The 26,661-nt window shown below is 36.1% G+C and overlaps 1 protein-coding gene across 5 annotated transcripts in view; it reads right to left on the bottom strand.

The window, feature by feature from the left end:
• Window positions 1–26,661, bottom strand: part of CEP128 (centrosomal protein 128) — a 150,570-nt gene that overhangs the window by 111,762 nt on the left and 12,147 nt on the right. For 4 of the 5 annotated variants that reach the window (XR_005934205.1, XR_005934206.1, XM_029996103.2 and 1 more), the window contains exons 5-10: window positions 26,069–26,190; window positions 23,549–23,640; window positions 22,715–22,787; window positions 11,707–11,823; window positions 1,646–1,732; window positions 97–171 (exon numbers count right to left, since the gene is read on the bottom strand). Coding sequence is in view for 3 of the 5 variants with exons in the window: in XM_029996103.2 (XP_029851963.1) it covers window positions 97–171; window positions 1,646–1,732; window positions 11,707–11,823; window positions 22,715–22,787; window positions 23,549–23,640; window positions 26,069–26,190 (566 nt within the window). In the remaining 2 variants the exon portion in view is untranslated. Of the gene's footprint in view, window positions 1–96; window positions 172–1,645; window positions 1,733–11,706; window positions 11,824–22,714; window positions 22,788–23,548; window positions 23,641–25,530; window positions 25,611–26,068; window positions 26,191–26,661 lie in introns of those variants that run through there. The other variant, XM_041129510.1, reaches the window with a different exon arrangement.

The raw sequence follows: 26,661 nt of genomic DNA, 5'->3' as shown, positions 1-26,661 counted from the left end.
ATGTTATCAGAGTATAAGATAGCAAGATTAAGCCAAAAGACTCAGACACAGCCTAATATGAAAACTTTAGGATTTTTACCACATCAAAGCAGTTACCTGATGCAAAAGAGCTTCTCTACTGCCTTCCGATTCATTCAGCTTTTTCCGGGACTGCTCCAATTCCTGCTCAAGCTTTCATTACAGAAGATGATAAAAAAGAAAAGCAATGTATGCATCATAGTACAAAAGTGTATTTTAACTATTTAATTTTGGCACAAATTAATAGATATAAGTATCTCTTTAAAATGAAGTATAATAGACACAATATTTTTATTTGTCCAAAATTTTGAAGCAAACTTTCATTTGTACTAAATCCCTGCTATATTTGTTTAAATTACATAAAGAGAATTTAACTTACAGTCTATAATTTTTGTACAATATTCTATATCACGTGAAGATACAAAGTGGTATATATAATCCAAAACAAAAAAGCATAAAAGCAAAATTTTACTGGGTTAAAAGCAAAAGAAAGGAAGATAAACTTTTTTTAAAAGTTTCAGAAACATTGTCCCTGGATTTGAAACAATTAAAATTAACAATGACTTAACATTTGAAGTCACCTTTGCTACACAGTTTATTCATAGAAGTGTTAATGACAAGCATTGGTAGAACTGGTAATTGGTAAAGTCAGTGTTTTTACTGTGTTGTACAAGATGTATTTGAATTATTCCAGAAACAAGATGACTGAAAAACTGAAGTGCCCAGAATTCCATACAATTAGAATTTTTCCTAAAAATATTATATTAACAGAATTTTAAAGTGTTTAATCAGAAATAGTCAGCACACCGATGACCTTTTAGGAAAAAAACCAGAAAACAAAAGCTACAAAATATTGTCTGACTTCTACCATAAATAGTTCAAAGATCACAAAGATCCACATGGAAATAAATATAGTTTTTGACAGCAGAAATTGTTGCAAAGACAGCAATCTCAAAGAGGATGTTGAGAGGCTAGCAAATGGGCAAAGTAAACAGGACCAGCATTAATGGAATGGAGACAGTAACATAACATAAACCACTACATAGATGGTTTAGCGTAAAGGGGTATAACTTTGAAAGTATTGACAAGAAGGCTAAACTCGATGTAAGAGGGAAAAAGCTAGAAAAGATGGCCCTAGCATCCAGCCAGAACAGAAATATAAGAAATCTTGTTTTCTATGAACAAGAAGAGAGCAATATGGCAACAGATAGTTCAGTAAGAGTAATTAGTAATAACCATGGTGCAAAATAACTAGCATGCGTTAGCTGCCGGGATGAAGAAAAGCTGCATCTTTGAGCTGTTGCAAATAAGCAACAGCAGACTATGTATAAATTCAGAGACAAATCAGAGAAAGAAATCAAGGATAATCCCCAAGTTATAAACTTGTCTGCCTGGCAGGATGGAAGAATCATTAGAAGTAACACACTATAACTAAAGAGCTTTGAAGGAAAGACAGAAGTTCAGCATAGCTATATTCACAGTGCCTCTGATGCAAAAAAATCCCTTGTTATCTTAAAGACTAAAGAAAGTTTTATCCTGTTGGTTTCTCTGAAAAAGGAAGCATATACTGTACTATATGACACTATAACTTATTTAAAACCAAAAAAAGGAGAAAATTAAGTCTTACTTGGTTCTTTTCACTTTCATATCTCACAAGTTTATTTTCCATGAGTTTTTCTGTTTCATCTGCTTTAGCATCTTGCTTCCTTAAAGCCTTTAGAGGGGAAAAATATATTGTGAACTTCATTATAAAAGTTACAGAAGTCTTCTTTGTAAGTCTGTTAAAATGAAAGAATCTCTGATATATTTAAGAAAGAAGACCTAGACAAATGCTTTCCATCTATGTCTAATATTTCCATATGGAGCCAATGTATATTGTTATGAAAAAATAAATATAAGTCCATGCATATATCAACATACCCATGCACAGAACAGGGCCAAATACAAAGTCAAAACTAGCACTAACATCCTTCCGATGTATAGAGCTCCACATGCTCAGGGCTGACCCCAAACACTTTGAGATGAAGGTCTAAGAGGCTCAAGAGATCCCCTATAGATAAGCTATGAACATATCAAGTGAAAAGAATATACTCTCTAATATGAAATATGCATGATATGAAATACAATGCACTGTAGTAAGGAAAACACTACCATAAGGTTGTGTTGGAAGCCAAAAAGGAAAAGGTTATTTTTATTTAAATCTGGACAGATGCTTAGAATCGCAATATTAAGACAGAATCAACTGAAACTCTCCTGATCAAAAGTATCTGACATTGATGTGCCCTACTTTGGGGGGGGGGAGAATCCATGGGGACCTTTCCTGTCCTGTCCCCCCCCCAAACTGAAGTATCTAAAAACACTTGTGTACATTTTCTAAAGCATCTTACAAAAATAAAATTGCTTTGAATATCATTTTCAAAATCTTTTTCCTCTGCAAACCAACACTATTTGCAGAACACTCCCAATCGCTGGCAAAGGAATGCATTAGACATCACAGACATTAATGACACATACAATTTGCAACATACAAACCCAAGTTTGGATATCTCAAGCCATAACAATGTAATTGGCTCATCTTAAATATCACTTAGAAACACTAGCTGAGAGAGATCACTAGTCATACTCACAGAATTTGCTGTGAATTTGAGTAACTGTTAATAAATCTTGCTGCTTTGCTGCGCAACATGACCAAGCAGTTTTCACGCTAGCCACAAATCAGTTAGAGACTTTAGCATACACCTTTTACTTTCATCCAATATCATGAAACATAAGTACATCTATTCCTTCCACCATTACTCGCTAAAACTACAACAGAACAACAGAAACACATAGCCTGCCCAGAAAGAAATGTCTTTTTCCCAGTCTGTTCTTCCTGAGCAGCATTTTTATGTTACATTTTAAAGGAATATTTCCTTAAACAAATATCCCTGAAATTTGCCCCTATAATTAGTGCAATTTCATTCAGGTTTTGAACATTTTCTCTGCACTCCATACTGGGGAATGATTTCACTGTATGAAAACAGAAGGCAAGATAGTAATCAACCTCAGTGAAGCCAGGCATTCAGCTTTAGAAGTTTTGCTTTTAAAAGTAGCTTTGTGGAGAAAATAAATGGATTTATATACTTATCTCAGTCTTATATCCTCACCTGAGGAAACATAAGGGTTTCAGTATAGTTTGGACTACTCTCCTGCTTGAACAGTTTACACTGAAAACTGAGATTGTGGAAGATATTTATCATAACCATGCCACTGAAAATATTATGCTACATAAAGAATTACACTTTTAATCTTACCAATTCATAATCGGTTACTCTAAGACTGTAACACATTTAAGATATTTCTCTAAGTATTCAGTACAGATTCAAATCTATCATTCCAGTCAACTATAAAACTCAAGACTGCACACAGACCTGACTCACTCCTGTTTTACTCAAAAAGACTCTAGGGAGAACTCCCAAAAAGCTACCTGAACAAAAGTCAAAGATGATCATCACTTCAGCTAATGCCATTATTGCACAAGTTTGGGATTTTTTTAATGGCGGGAAGTACCAAGTTCAGAACAGTCTGCTAGGGATATATGATGTGTACTAACTGAAATTGAGCTTCATTTTTACTAGCAAAATTAGAAGCTCTGTTATATACAGTCAACTGTATGCCAACCTTATTTTTGGCAGTAAATTAATAACTAATATAGGACCAAAAATGCATGTTTTCATGTGCAGATTTTGCTAGAGATGCTAGTATCATAAGGAAAATATTAAAGCTGGGCTGGAATTAGAAATACTAGGAAAATTTTCAAAGATTTCCCTACCAAAGGCAAAAAGTATGTCTCTGCATCAGTAGTACATCCTAATTCCCAGAAGAAACTACAGAAATTAATATGCCATTTCAACTTATCAGGGTCACTGAATGATATTTAGGCTATTAAATAGCAATAACTTCAAACAAAAAGGCAGTCTTTCCTATCACTGATACTACAAATATTATGTTCGGTTTTATTTTCTGTATATTGTAAAAATAGCCCGTAACTATTTCATTTTTAAGAAAAAAACAGTTCACATGTATATATATAATCTCAGAGTTAAATTACTACAAAAAGAATGTGATGTTACAATAAGTTAAACATGTGCACTGCTTCAACTGTGAAACATGCATTTTTCCAGTAAGTGCTGTAGGCAATCAGTTAACCAATCAAAATGTCATTAAGAAATGGAAACATCTGGTCATCCACAGCCAGACAAACATCAGCTGTTATTGACAATTCAGAAACTGCATAGGTAGAAGTTAATTCTATGTTTTTCCTCCTTCTTGTACTCCTTTTTAAATAATTCTCTCTCACTGGTTTGTTCCACTCTTGCTTTTTCTCCACTAAAGGTTTTTCTGTGTAAGCTTTCTCTTGAGAAAGGAAGAGTTAAAGAAAAAAAAATACCATATAAAGATTCAACTGATTCTTTGATTTCATTTGTTGTCTCCAAAGAAGCGGTTGGGGGAGTAAAATGTCAAAAATGGGAACTAGGAAGGGGATGCTGAGAACAACAGTTCCAACACACACTCCTCCCTGACGGCTCACAAGCAGCAGGCAGATGCTGCCCAGGAGAGCTCTGCCTGGCAATGCTGAAGCACCAAGGAATGGGAACAGGCCCTACAGTCATTAGGATTCCCCCACTAAGATCCTCCTCGTGAAAGCATTAATGTCCAGGATGGCCAGGAGGAGGCTGACAAGGAGGTTGATGACGCGTTGGAGGGGGCAGGCATGGAGGAGGCCACAAGGAAACAGAGAACTTCCATGTAAAGAGGTCTTCACAGCATGGTTTCAGGATGGACAAGCTGGTAACAAAAGGTTACACTGCCTGCCTAGGCAGTCAGAAACAGGCTTTTGTCCCTGACAGGCTAGATGAACTTTGGATTTGACCCAGTAGAGCAATTCTTACAGGTCTTTTTGAAGAGCTCACTAGCATAAGACAGTATTAGAATACTAACGTACCCGGTACACCCCAGCTCAACATACCTCATTCATATATAGTATATCAAACCCCAGAACTTCAAATAGATAAAATAATTTACTCACTGCTAGACAGAAATTTTTTATTATATATGGGGAAAACTACGTGGAGGCCTCTGTAACAACAGTTCTCAATCTTTCCAACTTATGAAAATCTTCTAATAGCAAATCATAACTTTTACTGCAATTTAAGCCCACTAACTTTTCTTAGGGCTTGGGGTTTGGGTTTTGTTTCATTTTGGTTTTTTTTAAATAAAACCAGTTTATTTGAAAACAATGCACAGACCACAAACTGAAATTTGCTCTTTCAAGGTGAGACTGATCAGTGAATTATATTCATACTAGCAGAAATACACAAGCAGACCAGCCTCATGCTATACTTTAAGGCAAAAATGTACCACATCCTAATCTGAATGAAAATTCTTTCCCTAACTTGCTACATTAGCAGCTAGCATGGGTCCACGTATGCTACCTAGACACACCAGCCAGGCATTTAAGACAGACTGCCTAGATATTTCAGTGACAGATATATATGAGACTTGCTCATGTTCCAAGACAGAGTCAGATTCAAACTACAATCAAAACAGAAACCATTATCCACAGGTGGCATACCACAGAGCCAAGGAGCAAGTATCAACGATGCATTAAAACATCCAGATGGTTCAGAGCACAGATTGAGTTTATGTTTGTCTAAAAAGATCAGAGATAGAGACATGCAAAAAGAGAATTTTCAATAATGCTTTTGACTAGCAGTCTACCCCACTCTCTGTTGAAAGACCACCAGACTCTTGCACTTCACAGTATGTGCAGTGGGAGGCAAACAGAATCTAAGTATCCAGTTGCACAAAGAAAAAGGAAAAAATGCTTCCTGGCCTATCCAAGTTATTAGCTTAATACATAACTATAGTCATTGCCTTACTACAGTCAGTGGGTTCAAAATGTTCTATAAAGATGATTCTGTTCATCTCAAGCGTGCAAAGCATGAACACACGGACTCATTTCACCAAAATCCAAGCACAGGAATTAGTAAAGCCATCCAGGACATCCACTGCATATAAAAACTGTTTAAAGCCCATTTTTAAGAATGATACTTGATCTTGTTTTAGAAAATGGATGCATAAATGCAAACAAGCAGTACAAGGTATTTGCATATTCATGTTCAAAATAAAGCACTGAAGAATCTCAAAATAGTTTTAGTATACACAACAAATGTATTTTATTAAAGCAACCCATATATACGTGTCAGTAGCACTGGGAAGATGAGTATATTTGTTCTCCTTTCTAATCAGAAACATGTTTGTATCAGAATCTAGAAGAACATGAAGATGTATGATTTGCATGAATTTCTGTTTGCTAATTGCAATTTTCTAATTTGCAGTAATTGCTGTTTAAACAGATAGTGTTTAAACACACCAATACACACTGTTAAAAGATACATAAAAACGTAGAGAAAATAATTTTTATCTACCCACATGCAGCACATACAGACTACAGATTCAAAATAACACCACAAATTTAGATGTTAAAGATGCAAAATTTTATATGACAAGCTTTCTTTATGGTCAGTATACAACTAGATATCATTTTGGTTAATAATCAGTCTATAATAGTAGTGCAATACAAATAAAAAGTTTGCACATCATACAAAAGACAGACAGAAAGACAAGCCAGACGAGAGAAAGACTGAAACAAATGTATCATCGTGTTCAATTAGGCCCTGAAAATATATAATTTAATAACTGAGATTTAGGAAGATGATTCTCTTAAGATGGTAAAATACTGACAAGTAGTGGTCAGTTACAGGCACTGCACGTTCCTTAAAATTAATAACTATTAACATTTAAAGCTCACAAGATTTCTTAATTAAGGCATCTACCGATCAAATCCAAGTCAAATTTGATTTTATTTGGTTTGAAATGTATAACAGGCAAACTAATGAAACAATTGTCTCATTAAATAGCCACAAATACTTTAAATAGCATTTCTTTGTAAATCACTCAGACCGTATTAAATGACAGGATTTCAGAACTCAGTCCAAACCCTACCACCCTCCCATCCAGTAATGTTACTTGGGAAGCATCTTGGAGAAACAAAAGAGGACAGAAAAGGACTTTAATAGAACATTACATCCACACAAGGATCACCACAAGACTGAGACCACTGACAGAGCTAAGAGTCCATCTCACTCATAATTCAAATTAGAAAGGAGAAGAAACAGAATAACAAAGTAAAAAGCTCCTCTTAAAAATTATGTAGAAACACCCTTCATCCAAATAATAATTGCAGTAAAATATTTAATTATTTACTTTATTCTCACTAGGGTATGCAAAAGTACAGAAAGCAATTCAAATACATTCTAACATACAGCAACTTAAGCTACACAGATACACACCATGCCCTAGGAACATTTATATGTTACAAAGACTACTTCTGGATACATCCCTCAGTACATACTGTCCACACGCACTTCAAGCTCTCAGATGGAAAGCTTTCTCCTAATCAGTATCTGTAGGAAACACGTCTACCCTTCTCTCTCCAACATGTTGTATTTGTATAAATGGAGGACCATGTCCTCACAGTCCTCAATCACAGAGTTATTAAAAGAAAGGGGCAACAGAAGATGATGGGCAATGGAAGACAAGGGGCAACTGGGCAAACGGCTATCACTTCTCAAAGAAATTCAGGTTAGTGATAACCAGCATTCTGTTCTCAAGGGACTGTCCATACCCATATTTACATGGGTGAATCCCAAGCACTCCACTCCCAAATGGAGTAGGGACCAAAAAATTCCAAGACCATCACTATCCAGGTTAGCATTATTATTGCAGACAAGTGTCATTAAAAGAAAATTAGAAAAATGAAACTTAAATTGCTACCGTCATCTCCAAGCCTTCTTGCAGAGAACCAGCACAGATATTTATTAGAGTTCACTGGCTCAGGTTTACCCCTGAGTGTGTTCATGATTCACCAGTGAAGGACATCTCATTTACTGGAAAGCTGCTTGCCTGCTTCTTCTGATACTCCTGGCCAAATATAAGCCACCACGAGAGGAACAGCTGATTAAAAAGCCAAGCTGCAGAAAAAGGCAACTAGCTTCTCCCTATGTTGACTGCGTTCATTTAAGAGTATTTTCATCTACAACATCCCCTAAGAATCTTTGAGTGAGTACACACTGGTATGTATGTACTGAATGAAAGATCCACCTTTTTCAGTAGCCAGTCCTCAGCATCATTCTGTGTATCCCATGAGAGATCAAAGGAGTGCACTAATGAGACTCTTGCAGTCTTGCAGAGACTCTGCAATAGCTGAGTATCAAAGCAGCATGAAAGAACATATTTCACAATAAGGAAGAAAACCAGTGATGTCATATATTGTGTTAAGAAGTTGCTGTTCTTAAGGTACAATATAGTCACACTTACAACTGTAAGGCAGTGAAGAAATAAGTAAGCTTCCACACTGGAGTCTCTGAGAATCTCTGTTCTTGAAAATTCTCTCACCTATCAAGCAATTTTTATGGCAAATGCTACCACCAAGCGATGGATGACCAGTAAGAAAAAAGTTAAATGACATCAGATATTTTACACAAAATCCAATTATTCTTAGCAGGAATTTTATTATTTTATTTATCTTCTTTTAAATAATTACCTTGTAGGCTTTGCTGAAATTGCCTACTTAAAATAGAGCATATTTTTTTAAAAATCATAAAAAATAGTGTAAACTATTGAGTTTTTCTAACAACTTTGCTCAGAGATCTTTAAAGCCAAATTTGTCTATAGTACAGAAAAATAAAAAATACCTTAGCAAAATACATCAAACAATTACACTGATGCAAGTAATGAACAAATCAACAAGAAGCCACCTACTACTCAGCTTGAAAACATATTGTTGAAATAACAACCTTTTTAAACTATTCATATTCATAAATCTTAAATACATCATGGTCATAAATTACATTATTTAGTCTATTTGGTCTGCCATAGTGAATCTATTCATCTGTAACAGCACATATATAAAGAAAAAAATTTGAAAACAAAAAACAGAAGCTCAAAAACTCAAATCTGCTACACCCAATACTCAGACTGTTTTGGCTCTGGCATTTTTTCCTGTTTGTTTTTAATTTGAGATTAGATAAGTTCTAAACTTTTTGCCTCCTTAGATATTCTTATATTCCTATTTCTTCTAAAATTTATACTCCATAACAAAGTAATTTTCTTCACGAAGCTTTTCCACACAGCAGCCTCTCAGGACAATAGTACACAGAGAGGCAGCATGCACAGGGTCCTGGTTATTTTGCTCTCAAAACCAAGCATTTTTCAAAAGGTAGGATGCAAGGTGGTCCAATCTGCCAATGTGAGAGCATCAAGAGATGTTGAACCATCCCTGATAAATACAAACACCATCCAGAAGTGAGATCATTTTCTACCTAGAGAAGGACAAATTAACATGAATGTTCAATGGGGAAGGAAGATGGGACAGTTGGAAGGAAGCTTGTAATAAGGGTCTGAGATCTAAGGACCTTAGCACTACTGAAGTCTAAAGATACCTGGCATGTAGGAAGTTGCAACTCTGTCACAAAGATGTTCTCCAAGCTGTTAAGACAGCTATGAGAGAAGAAGTAGCAGGAAGAGGACATATTGTTTGTCGCTACCGGGAACGTAATGGAAGTCTGTGTTTCAAGGGCGATACTGTCTCCGTATTCCTCTGTAATCTGTCAAATAAAGATTACCTAACACCTATTGAAAGAAGCTCCCTTCTACACTTGTCATCTGACACCATCAGGTTCTATTTAGCATGTTAGAGGTCAGAAGTCCCTGAAAAATCCGTAATTCATGCCACAGGGGTAATCTATGTTTTATTGGGATTTCTAAATACAGTGACAAGAGTCCAGTCCAGGAAATCCAGAGTCATGATTGAGATCAGCCACCCAGAAGGACAATTTGGAGATATGAGCCCCTGCTTGAGAGAGTGAAGATAATCATCAAGAACGTGATTCTCCTCCAAGTAGCAACATCTATGAATGTATGGCATATGGAATAAGCCTGTTCCAGTCAGGATTGGCTCTGAATCTCAGCTTGGGCAAATTCCTCATAGTAAAAGTTTACCAAGCAGACTAAAAGGTGTTGAGCTTTCCTATAAACTCTGAATGAGGACTACATACTGAAGTTTTGAACAGAGGTGTCAAAAAATCTTTTAAATAGAAAGGGTCTCCTCAAGAAAAATTATTTACAAAAATATGCACAGAGCAAAATAGAATTTTCAGGAGAAAGGATTAAAATGTCTTCATCTACAGCTGAACAGCTTAGGGGAATGGAAGGTCGGGGAGGTACTTTAGTATTTAATAGTAATTTTGCATGAAATTCAAAAGATGAGCTACTAAGAAAAAAGGTATCCAGCTTGAGGGCTAATGATCACATAGCCAATCATATGAAAGTCTTTGAAATACGTTTGAATTCATTCACTTGAATTCAAGTTTTCCTTCTAAGGAAACCATGGCAGTGTCAATGTATCTTTACAAGTCATTTTCCCTTTAAAAGGATAAAAAAAGATTGTTCCAATCTGCAGATAACACTATCAGGTGACACCAACTCATTTCATTAAGCATTCCTCTACCAGACTGAAGGCACAACCAAACAATGTAGAAATGGACGTAGGCATATTAAAGAGCAATGAAAACTGTAATAAAGCACTCTAGTTCTTTTCACCCACTATGACTCAATAGGAGGAAAAATGAACCAGTAACTCTTTCTGAAATACTAGCAGAAGCACTACAAGTATTTTGATAAACACTAATTTTTATCTATATCAAAACAGCATCTTATCTTCTTAAATATGACATCTTTGAAGAGTTTCTAGCCTTACATGAAATACAAAGCGTCAGTCTAAATTAAGGTTCCTCAATATCACTGCATAGTATAAACCAACTGCCTTCCAAAAGGCACGTATACTGTTGCTAGCATTAAAAGTTAAAAACAAGGAATTGCACATTTCTTCTCAACTATAAAATTCTATTGCATAGTTAGCGATAACATTGCAAATCATATCTTAAGGGGAGTGAAATAAAAAGTTACACTATGTTAAGACACAGATTTTCCAAACAGCAGTAAAATCAGAACCAGAGATGTATTTTTCATACATTTCCTAAAACAAGCAGGAAAAAAGCTACAAGCTGTCTTGAATTTTAATTCATAATATAAACATTTGTATTTGTCTCCTACACAATATTTTATACTTCATCACATACTGTTGAATGAAACTCTTTGAATAGCAATGAAAATCTGTCTGGCCACTACAGTGCATTTGATTGCTTGTTGAAACAAATTAAAAATAAACTGCTCACGGCAAGCAAAGTTTACATTTTCAAAAACAAAATGTTTTAATTCAGACAACCCAGTTAATGACTTGCTTTTGTTTGTTTGGGGTTTGAGGGAGGGCACAGGGGATGGATTCTTTTAAAGAACATTTGTGCCAATTACCAAAAAGGTCTAAACATGGACAAGACAGTATCATGAAGAACAGAGACTGTACTTGTTATTATCTGGTCACCAAAACAAGTGGAGCTGGACTGATACAGCTAAAAGAATGTGCCAAAGATATGAGCACTTCTGTCAGTTTGACAGGTACAGGCTCACAAAAGCAACATGTTCCTAACTTAATCCTGAATACACAGGAAGTTTTCATTTGCATACCTCTTGTAATTGAAAAGACATATGTCCCAGCTGGTCCTGGCGTCTTTCTACAAGCTGTCTTTCAGCACGCATTTCTTGTTCTATCTCCTGAAGTCTTCTCTCTACCCGTTCTGATACCTTCAAAAGGAAAAAAAAAAAAAAAAAAAAAAACCAACAAAAAAACGCTGCAGGAAATCAGTGCATGTTTTACCATATATTAAGATAATAATGGCAAAAAAAGGTAAATAGAGCACAGGGCAGAAAGAAGAATGAACACAACTTTTATTTTATTAAATAAGATTTAGAATGGTATAGAAAATAACTAGAGTTATAGCAGCGTGTACTCCAGAAGTACTCAAGCAGGGAACTGACCTGCTATCTTGCTAGCAATACCCTCCTTCAGGTATATGCATATTTTTCTCTACAGTGGCGGTTCTACTCAAGTGCTAAATATCTCAATATCAAGCTTGGTGCAGCCTAACCCGAAGCTGCAATACAAAAATCTTAGCTTCTCTGCCACAGGCCTGATTAACCTCTGGAGAGTCATTTCTTTCACATCTCCAGCCTGTAAAACAGACCAATGTTTGCCTCTTTCATACTCTAAAATCTGTGAGTGAAAAGTAGTAAACAAGAGCTAAGTACATGAGAATGACTGTAATAGCACAAAATAATTACATCACTTTAAGACCTTTTTCCCAATATTTTGTGGATCCATGTACAAACCAATACAAATAACACTAGTTATTTGTTAAAGCAATTTTAATTATAAACACAACAATTCAACCTTAAACTACGATACCAGAACTACTTTATTTTTGCATTTCAAGCTGCTAGCAGACAGCACCCTCTCGTGGACAGCAAATTAAATTTATACTGTTAAAGTGAAGATTAGCAAGGAAAATATTTATATATCATTTCCTCCCTACCTTAAAATTAATTTTTTTAAACAATCACTAGAAAGCAATACATCTCCTACCAAATGGTATTTAGATAAACACAGAACCTCTTAAAACACCATTCAACTACTAGTTTCTGATGCATGTGGAGGGGAACAAATTTTCACCTGTACTTTCATCATTAAGCACATTTCTACCAGCTCTAGGCATATGCGCGGATAGAAAATTTTAACATGAGCAACAAAATTGCGTAGCAACAAAAATGTAATTAAGGTTATATTTATATTCTGGCCTTCATGAGGACATCAGGTTTAAAGAATTAAACAGTCTTTTTTTTTTTTTTTTTTACAACAGAACCCATCAGTTTGAAAACATTTCTTGTTTGCACAGCCAGATGAATAGTCAGCTTACAATTTGGAATTCTGTATTTTCTCTTAAAACCATCAGAATACGCTCAAAAAAATGTACTGCATCAAACCACGCTCTTTCGTGTAAGTTATGAAAGCTCTGCAGTCATAACCCAGAATAATTACTTACTAAAAACTAATGTATAAAAAATAAGGACCACACCACAACATTTGTATTTGTTTTGACAACTACTACTTAGTGTTAGGTCTAATAATTCACAAAATACTCCAGCTAACAGAAACAACAATACTATGTAGCAGGAACAGAAAATAACACTTTGTCATTAACTTGTTACATCTTTGCTGAAAACTGGGAAATAGCTGTCACCCTTTTCTCCAGATATATCTGCAGTACACAAATGAAACAAAGTCATGTTTTTACATTAAAAAAAAAAATCTTGGCTACAGGTTTCTGAAGGCAGAAGCTTTCTCAGCTCTCTCACACATCTTTTCAAATGAAGTTAAGCAAGAGAACACTAAAGCTATTAAGAAAGAAGATGTCTAATTTAGGCTTGACAAAAGATCCAAAAGTCACATCACCCCCAAAGAAGACAAGGAGAAAACGAGAGATCAGTAACTTCCTCACTGACATGGGTCTAGTTCACCGCATGTACAGCAGGTGACATGACACAAGGCAGCACTAAGCAAGCTTCAGAGTCCTGCAAACTTCAGATTTCATTGCAAATTATCACTAATGCAGAATGAGTAAGAAAGTAACTTCTTAGTAACTACAAGATATCAAGTGATTTGCCTTGCCTCTGAACTCTTTCAGCTCCCTCCAGAATAAAACTGTTTTATTTCTAATAAGGTACTGAAAAAGATGCATTTGTTTGTATTTGTCAAGTACACAGAAATTTCAGAGTTACAGAGATAATCACCTTTAAAAAAAAAAAAACAAACAACAAACCAAAACAAACCACCAAACATTTTGATGCTACTCATTGGGAAAAAAACTTCTAGTAAGAAACTATAGTTAGTATATATAGTATATCATTAGCTCATATTCTGTGTGCACCGAGCACAGAAAGAGGAGGCTAGAAGGGACTTCAAGGGCTAGCAAACTTACTGCCCAGCTAAACACATGACCTTTTATATCTATGTCATTTTTCTGCAAGTCTATCTAAGCTGCTCAAAAACATTCACATTAAACTTTTACAGCCTCCCTAGACAATTGATTCCATTGCCTCTAAAATGACCTGTTTTTCCTAAAGTACAATTTTAGTCTTCCTTGCTGAATGAATTTTACACCTATTAACTGTGTTCTATACTCTAAGCCACATCCAAGACTGGATACTGGATTCCAGTTCTGTTTGCCAACATACCTGAAGTCCATTTGCAAACATAACAAGCATCTCTATATTGCATCATCTAGACTATTAAAAAAACTTCAGAGAAAACCAGATCAAGAATACCAACACATAAAATTCACTTCACTAACTCCTCTAATTTTAACAGTGAACAGTTTACTAGCTACACAGGTATCTGGACAGTTGTGTGTTTATTCTAGACTACATTCAGTTTTACCATATTTTACTGAAAAACTTATTAGAACAGTATATGAAATTCTGTCTAAAAAAAAATTTTTTAAAATTGCATCAAGATATAGAAAACTACTGCTTCATCCTTGTAAATTCCTTCTATGATACACAAGTGTAATTTTTCATGACAAATCTGTGTTGTCTGCTACTTTTCTTGTTTGTTCTTGGATGTTTACAAATCAAGTTCTGGAAAAATAATCAGTCTATTACCTCCTTTTTCAAGATTTGCCCTTTTTCAATATTCTAAGAACATTTTTTCTAACTCATACACACAGTTGTCCATGAATACTCCAAAACAGCCTTTAGTGGTTTTAAGATCACTTCAGAGGGTTATTAAAGTTTCTTAACTAATCTGCACCAAGTTATTTCAAAATATTTGACATGCCTTCCTTTCCCCACCCAGTATTTTAAGCTGAGGTCTTACACCCCATTGCTGATCACTGGCTTGCAGCTTAACTTGTTGGCAAATATCAATGTTAAAAAGATGTTAAACAGGAATCAACTTTCTTGACACACTGTGTCAGTAGTTTCCCCTCTTCTGCAAGGAACAGTCCAAATGCTTTGGTCTCCCTGTGAAATGGTGATGTATTTACAAGTGAATCATCATTGCCCTTGATGTCTCTCTGTTGGTGCAGCCTATCATGTACCACCACGGCCTTTCCACTCTCATATATTTGCACTATTTTTTAATGACTGTTCTTATTAATCTAATTTAGCTTCCACTTTCTGTGTTCCTTCTCTTTGTGTCTGAAGTAAATGCAGAGCTTCTAATTCAGCCAAACAGATATATTGCTATTCTTCCTACACTTTGTTGTCAACTTTTCCTTTTTTAAAAGGATTTGCATAGAACATGTTTGAATATTTGCCCAACTCTCATTTCCTCCAGAGACTGAAGTTTTTTCTGCATGTAATGTCATTTCATAAATAAAAAATTTGCAACCTCACAATCTATTCCAAATATGTATGAAATAACAAAAGACATAGTAAATAAAGAACAAATCTTAGACTATGAGCAAACTGACTCGTTAAAGCAATCATTTTTTCCATCAAATTTTTGTCGACTTTTTTGGTAAGATAGAGCTTGGCATACAGAACAGTTGACTATTAGTTAAAGAAAGTTGGTTTAGGATAAAGGAATAGGTACCACATTGGTTAACATTTCTTCAGAAGGAGAAGTATTTTCTGGTAGACAAATACTTTCTATGAAACATTAAATTAGCACTAATCCTGAAAAAGAAGATTAAACAAAGGCAGCCTCATAAACACTACTTTTAGCCTACTTTATAAAGAACAATACTTATGAGATTATGGTCTCTCATTTGTGGTCCTCATTCCTTAGCATCCCCATAACTCAGCTGAAATTGGCCAATAGATTCAAATGTTCAGGGGTACAGAGCTGTCAAACATATTTAGGCTTTGTGAGGGGTTTCAAGAAAATAAGATTCTAGACAGAGGTGATCTCATAAATACCCCATTTAGGGAAACAAGGAGAACTCAGCCTTTATTCCTTTGTTTTGGCTGTCAGCAAAGTACATGCATTTAGTCTGAAATTAAGTATTAGCTTATTTAGCACTCTGTTGTGGTTTAAGCCCAACCAGCAACTAAGCACCACGCAGCCGCTCACTCACTTCCCCCACCACCCAGTGGGATGGGGGAGAAAATCAGGAAAAGAAGTAAAGCTCGTGGGTTGAGATAAGAACAGTTTAATAGAACAGAAAAGAAGAAACTAATAATTATAATGATAACACTAATAAAACGACAACAGTAATAATAAAAGGATTGGAATATACAAATGATGCACAGTATGATTGCTCACCACCCGCCAATCGACACCCAGTTAATCCCCGAGCAGCAATCCCGCCCCCCCCCCAAGTTTATATACTGGACATGATGTCACATGGTATGGAATACCCCATTGGCCAGTTTGGGTCAGCTGCCCTGGCTGTGTCCCCTCCCAACTTCTTGTGCCTCTCCAGCTTTCTCGCTGGCTGGGCAGGAAAAGCTGAAAAATCCTTGTCTTTAGACTAAACACTACTTAGCAACAACTGAAAACATCAGTGTTATCAACATTCTTCTCATACCTAACTCAAAAACACAGCACTATACCAGCTACTAGGAAGACAATTAACTCTATCCCAGCTGAAACCAGGACACATTCTAAAAAAAAAATTATGTTGGAAGTATAAGAAAATAAAGTTAGCAGTGAAGTCAGAATGATGCAAAGTGTCATGGAACTTTGGAGGTGTATCATGGTGAGGAGGCATAATATGGGAAGAACATGAAAGTTCTTGTACAAGGATTTAGATAACCAGAATACAATACAAGTTTTTGTAGGGTGACACAAACACAAAAGCATTCAAGTGGTAAGGGAGGAGACTGGGAAAGAAGGCAGAGAGCACGCAAGTCCATAGCAGATTAGGCCTTATTATGTTGCACCTTGCAACAGCACAAAAGAACCAAATACCATCACTTGTGGCTTCCCCTACATCCTCTGGAAAAACTGCTATGTCACATTCATGTCCTAGCAATGTTTAGCAATAAGACTTCCCAGAGTGCAGTAAACTTACCTTCTTCCATTTTGGAAAATTTAGTATCATCACACTATCACAACCTGGGTCGCTTATCACTACATTTTCCAAATTATTGGTCATTTATGCTATGGAATAGCTGAAGTCCCAACACAGGTCCCTCCAAATCTGAGGCCAATCTTCTGATGTATTTCTATGTTGGAACCTGCCAACAGACTCCTTGGTCAAGACAGATGCAAAAAACCTAATACGTTCTTTCTCCCATACTCTCCACAAACGTTACCTCCCCTAAACATTCTTTCTAGTTTGATCATCTTTTTACCTAGTGATACTATGGCATTAAACAGGGTTTATCAGTGCATATAACTTTGCAACCTTTTTGCCAACTTTTTTTAAAATTTGCCTTACTGCATTTTTATATTTAACTGTTGAAGTTTATCTAACCTTTCTAGTTCTCTCATTTGGCTATAACTTTTGGAAGGACTCCTTTTTACTTTGTGTCATTACATCAGCTATCTTTTGACCTCCCTCGTACCTTTTAATGGATTTATTTGAAGTCATTACTGTAGTGTATTCACATCACTTCCACATTGTCTGGAAATATTCTACTGTCTTCATTCCCCAACACTTTCCTAAGAGATGTCATTATTTTTGTGCAATTTTCTTTTAGAAACCAAACATTATTCTAAGAGTTTTAACTTTTTTGCTCCAGTAGGGATGCCAAATATAAGTTTGTTCTGGTCATTGTTACAAGGTGAGTATTTCACAGATTAAAAGCCATGCACAGGACACTTGTTTATAATGAACAACTGGGTTTTTTTCTTCTGGAACACGTCTGCTTATTTGCTCCACAAAGCAGTTAATGAACCACCTAAAAACATAGTTCCTCCAATATAACATTTACCCAGTCTACACTAGTGTAGACATTATCTCCCACAAGATTTATGGTCCTTGTTTTTGTAGCCTCTCTGGCCTTCCTTGGTTTGTCACAGAGCCTGTGACACACAACAATAGGGGTACAAAAAAAAAAAATTAGAAGCAGTTAAGTGTTAACTCATTAATTAGTACATGCAGAAGAAACTCTAAAACTCACTTCTCTTCCTTCATCTCAAATAACCCTGACTCAGGACAACATTTCTACCATAAGAGTATGTATCTTCTCCTCTGGATCTTATCAAAAGCCTTAGTGTAGACAAGTGATTCACTGAAGAACAGTACAAAGAATATGGAGGTTCTACATAACGACATGAAATGTTAGCACTAAATTATTGCATTCACAACATATTAGAATGTGATTTCAAGGATGCATTTTTAGCAACACAGACTACCTGAACAATAATCACAACACTAAGAGCTGTGTCTCTGCGTAACGCTTTCAGGTAGCAGCAAAAGCTATGAAAATAGATTAGGCTATCAAAAAGATCCTCTACCACCAATTAAACACAAAGAATAGAATGTCCTGTTTAAAACCAGGGTGACATTTAAGTCATGCAGCTAAATATAATCTTGTGGAAGATGCTGAGTGCTTAATCTACAAAAAGCAGCATCCTACTTCTTGAATTTCTCTCCTGTTTTTCAGCCTTCCACTGTTATTTCTAGTGCACAAGTCCTGCTGACTGAAATCTATTTCAACAGATTTCTGTTGCCTTTCTTGTTATGACCTATCTTATCATCAATGCAGACTTGAAACAGAAGTATTAAAATCACAAAAATAGCAAATTTCTTTCACAGATGTCACTTTAAATATTGTTAAACTTTTCCCTCATGGGAAATCATCATGTGCAACATACATTTTACAAGTCACCTGTGCAGAGCCAAAAATCCCTATATTGGATCTTCTGAAGGACAGCTCCTTATCTGACAATAATCCTGGCTCTCTGAGATATCATAACCACATTAACTCCATGTGAGACCTTTTTCACCTGACATTGCTGTCTTTTTCCACAGACACAGCCTATACTAACATTCTAATGGCACCATCTCAATTAAGCATCTACTTAATTTGAACAAATCTGTGCTTCAGTGCAGTTGCTTTTTATGCATAAAGATCAGCTTCTTGTGCTATTTGGGACGTGCTTCTATACCAGGAGATTGCAACAAAATATCCAAGTGGGCTATCTTATATAACCATAAAGTAAGTAAAGTAAACATTCTTTCTAATTGTTTATAGGTCTGTATGGACATTCCTCTAGCAAATATCCAAACTCTTTCCAAGAAAAAAGGAATCTCACAAAATGTCTGGATAAGATAACAGATTTTGATATAGAGAGTTGTAGAACCTGCAGTCTTTATACAAAACCACATGTAGATTTTCAAGTACAAGGACATTGAGAGTTCTTGATTTGAAACAGCCATCCAACTATGCCTGTGTCATCACCTCAGATGTCCTCCGGTTTTTTATACTGGGGTGGAAAAGGCTCCCTTTAAAGGTAAAATTAATGTGCATTGATTGTGCTGTGTGCCTCTTAAAAAATTATTCAGACTCAGCATCAAAAAGGCTCTAAGAATTGTAACCTCTAATAAAAATAAATCCTAAACTAGTGACTCAGAAGAACTGTATTGACTAGACCTTTATCACCACACATCTATATACAGGCAATTTTCAAACAGCACTAAATACACTGAACAGTACAGCTTTAAGAATTTAGATGTATGTCCCTACAGAAATAAAGACTTAAGGACACTGAACTGAAAAGAATGTTTCTACCATGAACTCATCCTGTCAAATTATCAAGACTTCAAGTTGACAATTTATCACCAAGAACCATACAGTAGAATACAAATACAAGGATGGCACTGCTGGAGATGATAAACAAACACTCCAAAGCGAAGTGATAAAAAAGTTCCTGCACAAGGAAATTGTGAGGAAAAAGTATTTCCCCCTACCCAACTCACTTTCACCAGTGAGAAATCAATTCTGAATTAAATAATCTCAGAAGAATTCCTAAACACAGACAGGTACTAAAGGATCTCAAAAATCTACAATAACAGACTACAATTTCTACACGCACTCTAATCTCATGCTTTGCTATGCCCACCATTAGAGTTATTTTTATGCTTAATATCCATACTAAATTCCCCTCTTTTGCATATACCTCATCTCACCCATTCTGCCAGCCGCATCAGCGTAACAGTAGATCATTAGGTTTTGAACAAGGGCAAAGGATGCACACCTAGTATGAGAGCACAGGTAAAGAAGCAGTGCAGAATGTTGCTACCGCTAGGCTTCTTCATGGTGTGGAATTGCCTGGATACAATGAGTGATTAAGCATGTCAGAATTCCTCAGCCTGAAGAGAAAGGGAATCCTCTGAAAGGTCTCTGAAGAAACTGAACAAACTCCTCCACTGAAAATTAGGGATGAAAAAGCAGCTAGATTAAAAAAAACCCCTACAACAATAACAAAAAAGTCAACAACAATAAACCAAAACAAACACTCCAACCAAAACATACCAAACACACACACATACACAAAATAACCAATAAAAACAAACCACCACAAAAGTGGCAGCTCCTCTCACAATACATAATCTATCTGGAGAACTCCTTGCTATAGGACAAGTAAGATGATAAAAGATATGCAAGTTATAACAAAGACTGGACAAGTTCCAGAAAAGAAATCCACAGAGGGCTTACTAAGTACAGAAAGTTCAGAGATCAATTCCAGACCAAGCAGCTCCCAAGCCACAAGTGATTAGACTAGTATTGTGCAGAATTATCATTAGATGCCTTTCTATTCTAATATCGTTCACTAAACATCCACTGCTTGACCATTCATCATACATGGCTAGATCTTTCCTAACTACATATTTCTTCTGCAAATTGAACCCCAGCAGTTGTTTTAAACTTTCAAGGAAGTCTTTGAATGAGTGGCCTTTTTTATTTTTTCCCCCTTTTCTTTTTTTCCCTCTACTCTTTCTGGTCTTCTCTCCATTTGGCCAATGTTCTTCCTAAGATAATAAGCAGCAATGAGCAGAATATTCCAGCTGAAGTCTTACTAGTCCTACACATGAAAACCACCTCACTGCAGCTTACTGGAGCATTTGTGTCTTCACTAAAAGAATGTCATTAAACACTTCAGCTTTCATAGCTTTATTGGATGATAATGTTCTCTCTCAACTAAGAGACTCTTCTGGTATTCCCCTTACCATTAACAAACTACAGAAAGCTTCCTTGTTACACTTCACATGTCTCTTTTTTTGCTTCTCTCAGGTCAAAAGTTGTAACATTCAATTTCAAATCTTGAAATCCTACTATAGGAGGTCACAAAGAGTTAGTTATTTCTTTCATTAATGAAAAGACAGTGGCTGCCAGCATTCCAGAGGATTGAGGAAGAAGGTTTCTCCCGTTCGATTGAACAGTTGTAGGGTAGCCAGCTGTAGCAGCTATTTTCTTGAGAATGACCTTGGTTAAAACTTACTGAGTTTGCTCATTTTCTGGTACATGAAAGAGAAAAAGAATAAGTATACTGATAAGAAGGACACAACAAGAAAAACACAGAGTTTTGCAAGTATCAAGAATTCTTTATCAGATAAACTTATTTTATCTTACCAGGCTATTAGGAGAAAGCAGAGCTAACATTCTAACACAGATAGCCTGTTACATTTTTCTAGGAAGGCCAACAATGCAAGTCTTCCTCCACTGATAGATTCTATCATATCAAGCATACAACTGGTACTGATAGATTAGAGTCTCCTGAATCCCTGTCCAACTTCATGTAGAGTCAGGAACTTACACAAGTACAACTATTAAGTCTGCTGGTGCCAACAGGTGATCGGTGCCAACAATATTGTTATCAGTGACAAACACATCACTAAAGCTCTTGACAGAGCATTTACTACCAATTCATGCAATTTTAGGGCAAGGTGAATCACCTATGGGAAAATAAGGACACACAACACTTGCTCTGAAAAGTCAGCATTGCTACTGATACCATACTAATATTTACATAAAGCATACACTCAAGCCTTATACGTCGAGAACTACCCACAGAATTTTCACCTCTTAACAACTTCTTTTGTTCCTCCAGCAATACACTGTGACTTCCACCTCAACAGCAGATCTCTTTTATATTTAAGAGATATAGACTGCAGTTAGTCTACTCCCAGCAGATACAGGAAGTAAAAAAGAAGAGACTATCATGGCTGTCCTGCCTCCTTTGTTACATTTGTCGCAAAGCCTTTAGAGGAGAGTGCAGCCCAAAGAGATTTCTCCTGTTACGCTGCACAGATGATAAGGACTGAAAAGGACAGGGAGGGACGGGGGAGGAAGAGGAAACAATATTATTGATCATCATAACATGGGAAAGCTTGTACTTTTCAAAAGGTATCTTCAACAAGTATGATAGCATTCAAACTGATGTTCAAAGTTAAAAAGCAGCTTTCTCCAAGACCATGAATTTTGTAACAGAAAAAATCACTACATACACACTTGTAAAACAGTCACTTTTACTTTAAAGAAGTACCTGAAGTATAAAATTTGTCTTGCTGATTTCATTATGGAAGGGTAACATCATAACAACCTACAGTAGCCTAGATAAGAGCATGTTCAGATATACGTACTAAAATGTGGTACTGATTACCAACACACGCATTAAACTAGAAGTCCACATCCTGCTTAGAATACTAAATATACATCATCCTTTCACATTAGTCACACTCACCGTTTCTTGTCTTTGGGACTCAGTGAGCTTTTCAGACAACTCTTCTAGAGTCTTTCTTAATTCAGCATCAGTCCTTCATAGAAAAATATAGGTAAGAATATTCTACAGTACAAAAACTAAATATCGACTGTGATAATTTTAAACAGCAGTAATCTTCTGGATTTTTATGCTACTTCAATTTGTTCTACAGCCTTTAAATTGCTAGCATAATTAGAGACCAGCCTCAAGTGGAAAATTCATGATAAAAAGCATTTCCATTCCTCAAGTGAACATAACAGAGCATCTAGTTTGAAAGGCTAGGTATCAGGTCAACAAGTACAAAATTACGAACACTTCTACACAGTCCTTTTGAACAGTACTAGTTCCTACTAGGAATTAGCAGACTAATTCCTGTTATTGCTATTAGACAAAGCACCATATGTTGAGACAGTATGTACTTTAAAAAAACATTATGGCTTGCATGAGAGCTTGCCCTCAAGAGACTCCAGTACCAAAAACAAATAAGGAGCAAAGTTGTAATAAAAGAAATTCCCAAGTTCTTGTTGGTTTGTCCATATATAAAAAAAAGGGGCGGGGGGGGGGGGGGGGGCGGAAAGCCACATACACTACACATATCAGAACTGATAGGTGTTATTTACATTTATAAATACTGCACTAGATGACATGGAATAAGCAGTTCATAACACTGCTTTCATCTACACATTGTGCAATCCCCCACTCTCCCCAAAATTATTTTTTTTAAATACAAAAGAACAAAGGAGTTTAAGAATTATTTAAAAGCATAACAATTATTTTCCATGCTATTCTTCACATGGAGTTATATTCTGTTTATACCGATTTCTTCTTGAAAGCTCCCGACTGATGTCGTCTCCTAGGCGAACTTGTTCACTACTGAGATCTCGAAGAGACTGGTGGAAAGAATGCAGCTGTAAATCAAAGCACACAAATTAAGCCAAGGCTTAGGAACCCTTTTTCCTGTGATATTCCAAAAATACATATATACACACTTTATAAAATAAAGCAGATAAAAGTAACCTACAAAGTAACAAAATTCCATGAATTGCAGATGAGCCTGGATGAGTGGATGAGGCTTCCATGCTTCTATTTCAATCAACCCTTCACAACACTTGGTCATTGAAGTTTAATTTTCAGTATGTTATTTATTAAACCAAGTTTCCCAACTATGGGTTTTTTTCTATGGTTCAGAGCTTGGTCATTTTGGTTACCTGACAGTGCACCATCATTTTAACCTAGTGCAAACAAGTTGAAAGGTCTGAACAGGTTAAGTCAGGAAAGACAAATTTCCTGCTAATAAATGCCAGTATAAGTGAAACAAAGTTCTGCCCAGCTATATATATTACTATAAAAAGATGGCATATGAAACTGGAAGTGACCAAGCAGAACACTATGATTTATTCAGGAACTACTAAAGCACTAAGGAAAGGTATTTTACCTTGCCCAAGACTTTACATACTCTACTAGAATGCTATTTTCAGAGCTTGGGAAAAAAAAAAAACCACCATACATCTATTTTCCTCTGTAAAACCTCCCATTTCCCCATTCAGCAGGCCCCCAATTTATAGTCAAAGTTGTTAAGGGAGCAAATAAAAAAAGTAATAGGTTATCCATCATTCATGGGATAAAAAGTAACTGTAATCCAACCTACCGCTGTCCACAGCTCAGTGGCCAGGACCATCATTATGAAAAACCCTGGTTTATAATAACCCCTTGTTCTGTGCCCAAGATTTAAACCTGGATCTTCCATAGCCCAGCTGACTGCCCTCAACGTTGAGACACAGGCACTACCATCTCCCCTGTGTGACTAACCAGAAATAACAACCTGACACAAGAGACTTTGAAAAACACAACATATTTTCAGAACATATCAGCCTAAGAAGGAGAGAGACTCAAATGTGCCAAAAACCCATTCAGCTGGAAAATTACCTTAGCTAGCAGCAGTCATAATGGGAATAAAGGGACTGTGGTTACAGAAAGCAGAAAAAGCCACAGCTTTAGTTAAGCAGTACTGCCTTCTCTCTGCCCCAATGTCTATCTATGGTCATGATCAGTGACTACTTCTAGTTCATCATTCCTCAAAGCACTATACTCTTCTTACAAAATAGTTAATGATTGAGTAAAGCCATATTCACTCACTCAAAGACAAGAATAAGGAATAAATGAGCAGTTACCATCAAAACAGGAAAAAAAGCAATTTGCTTACATACTTAATATAAACTAGGAATTTTGTATGCATTGGAGGAACTCCCTTGAATAAAATTTCTAAGATATTTATAGAATATTTAGTAGTCTAAAATAGTTCTAAGCTTTTGGGAAGCTTAGGAGGAAAGATTTCCATGTAACATTACTTCCTTCCAAGGATTATGTTCCACACTAACCTTGGGGGAGGAAGGAATGGGGGAAGAAGTAGACTGAAAGGACAATGAAAGAGGGTTAAATAGAAGTCTAGGAATTTCTGTAGCACTCAGACTTCCCAAAAAGTCAACTGAGAGAATGTATTGTGGTTAAGTTTAAAACTAATTATTTGCAAGTTGAGACTGATTTAATGAAGTCAACATGAACACCTTACAATTAGGTGCTTTAGTATTAGTCATAATACATTTCTCCTGGACAAATTAGTCCACACAAAGGGATTCACTCAAGCAGCTCTAGCCACTCTGAAAGAGCAAAAACAGGTACTGAAATCTCCTCTCTATCTGTAAGATATAGAAAGCCTATAATCTTATCCATTAAAGTAATTAATTCATTTTTTCTGAAGAGTCTGCAAGTAGACACAAGTTGAGGGGTATGAAAATTACCAGTGCCATACACATCCTCTCCTCCTCGCATCATCTGCCTGATGTACAGGGTCAAATTATCCCACTCACAGGTCAGACCTAGAATTAAGATGGAGAACTAGCTGGCTCAAAATCAATCCAGGCTACACTGAAGTAAACAGCAAAAGCACCAACATCCTGTGCCATTAACTAAAGCAGAACAATCCCCTTTATAGCCACACTGGATTTCAGCATGTAGGTGGATGTTAATCACATATTCAGAGATGATTTTTCTTTCTTATACGTGGCCTAAGAAGTACAGAGATAATTTTCATACATTCCTTTTGATATCACTACCATCTTTTTCTCTATAATGATAGATTTGCATGAAATTTCATGACACTGATAAATACAATAAGTGACTGCCTAATGAAGAATGGCACGTAACATTGAAAGTACACTTCATAGCTGAAACATTCTTAGCTGCATCATCAGAATAATCTCATTTGATGTAAAAGCAAAGAGCCTGGTGACCACATATTGCCTATTTGGGGAAGCAACTCCCATTAGTGCTCTGTACCTGATCCAAATTATCTGCCTCATTGACAAATCGAACACTTGCAGATCTAGACCTTCGATGTTTATTGCCCTGTGAGTCTCCATAATCCCTGAGAGGAGAAGTAGGCAGGAAGTGGCGGTTCCCTTTATGAGATAAGAGATAAAAAAATAAGTAGGAAAGCAAAACTTTGTATGGGAAATTTTTCATTTTGCTTCATGAAAAACGTGTGTTTCACCTTGCCAATATCCTTATAGGCCACATTACAGACAAAACAACTACTGAAGTTACATAAAATGCACAGGCATACTTCTTGTTTAGCTCTTCCCAGGATTATTCTTCAACTGAAATATGTCTGGAATACGTGTGTGATGGGTAAGAAAGAAGTTTCCTTTGTTCCTCCAAGGAATAGGTAGTTTTTGACTCAAGTTTTATTTGCCCAAGCAACAGCTTTTCCTCCACCCGGGTCTATTATAGCTTCAAACTACAGTACTTCACAGCTTTCACATTAGAAAAATGAAAGTTTAGAGCTTTCTACTAAAATATATTAAATGGTACTTCTAGGAGGAATACTCCTCCAAAATACACCTTTTCCTAAAATATGAATTTGCAGAGAG

Source organism: Aquila chrysaetos, chromosome 2 (genome assembly GCF_900496995.4).
Source record: "Aquila chrysaetos chrysaetos chromosome 2, bAquChr1.4, whole genome shotgun sequence".
NCBI lineage: Eukaryota > Metazoa > Chordata > Aves > Accipitriformes > Accipitridae > Aquila > Aquila chrysaetos.
This window is presented reverse-complemented; position numbering and strand designations above follow the sequence as displayed.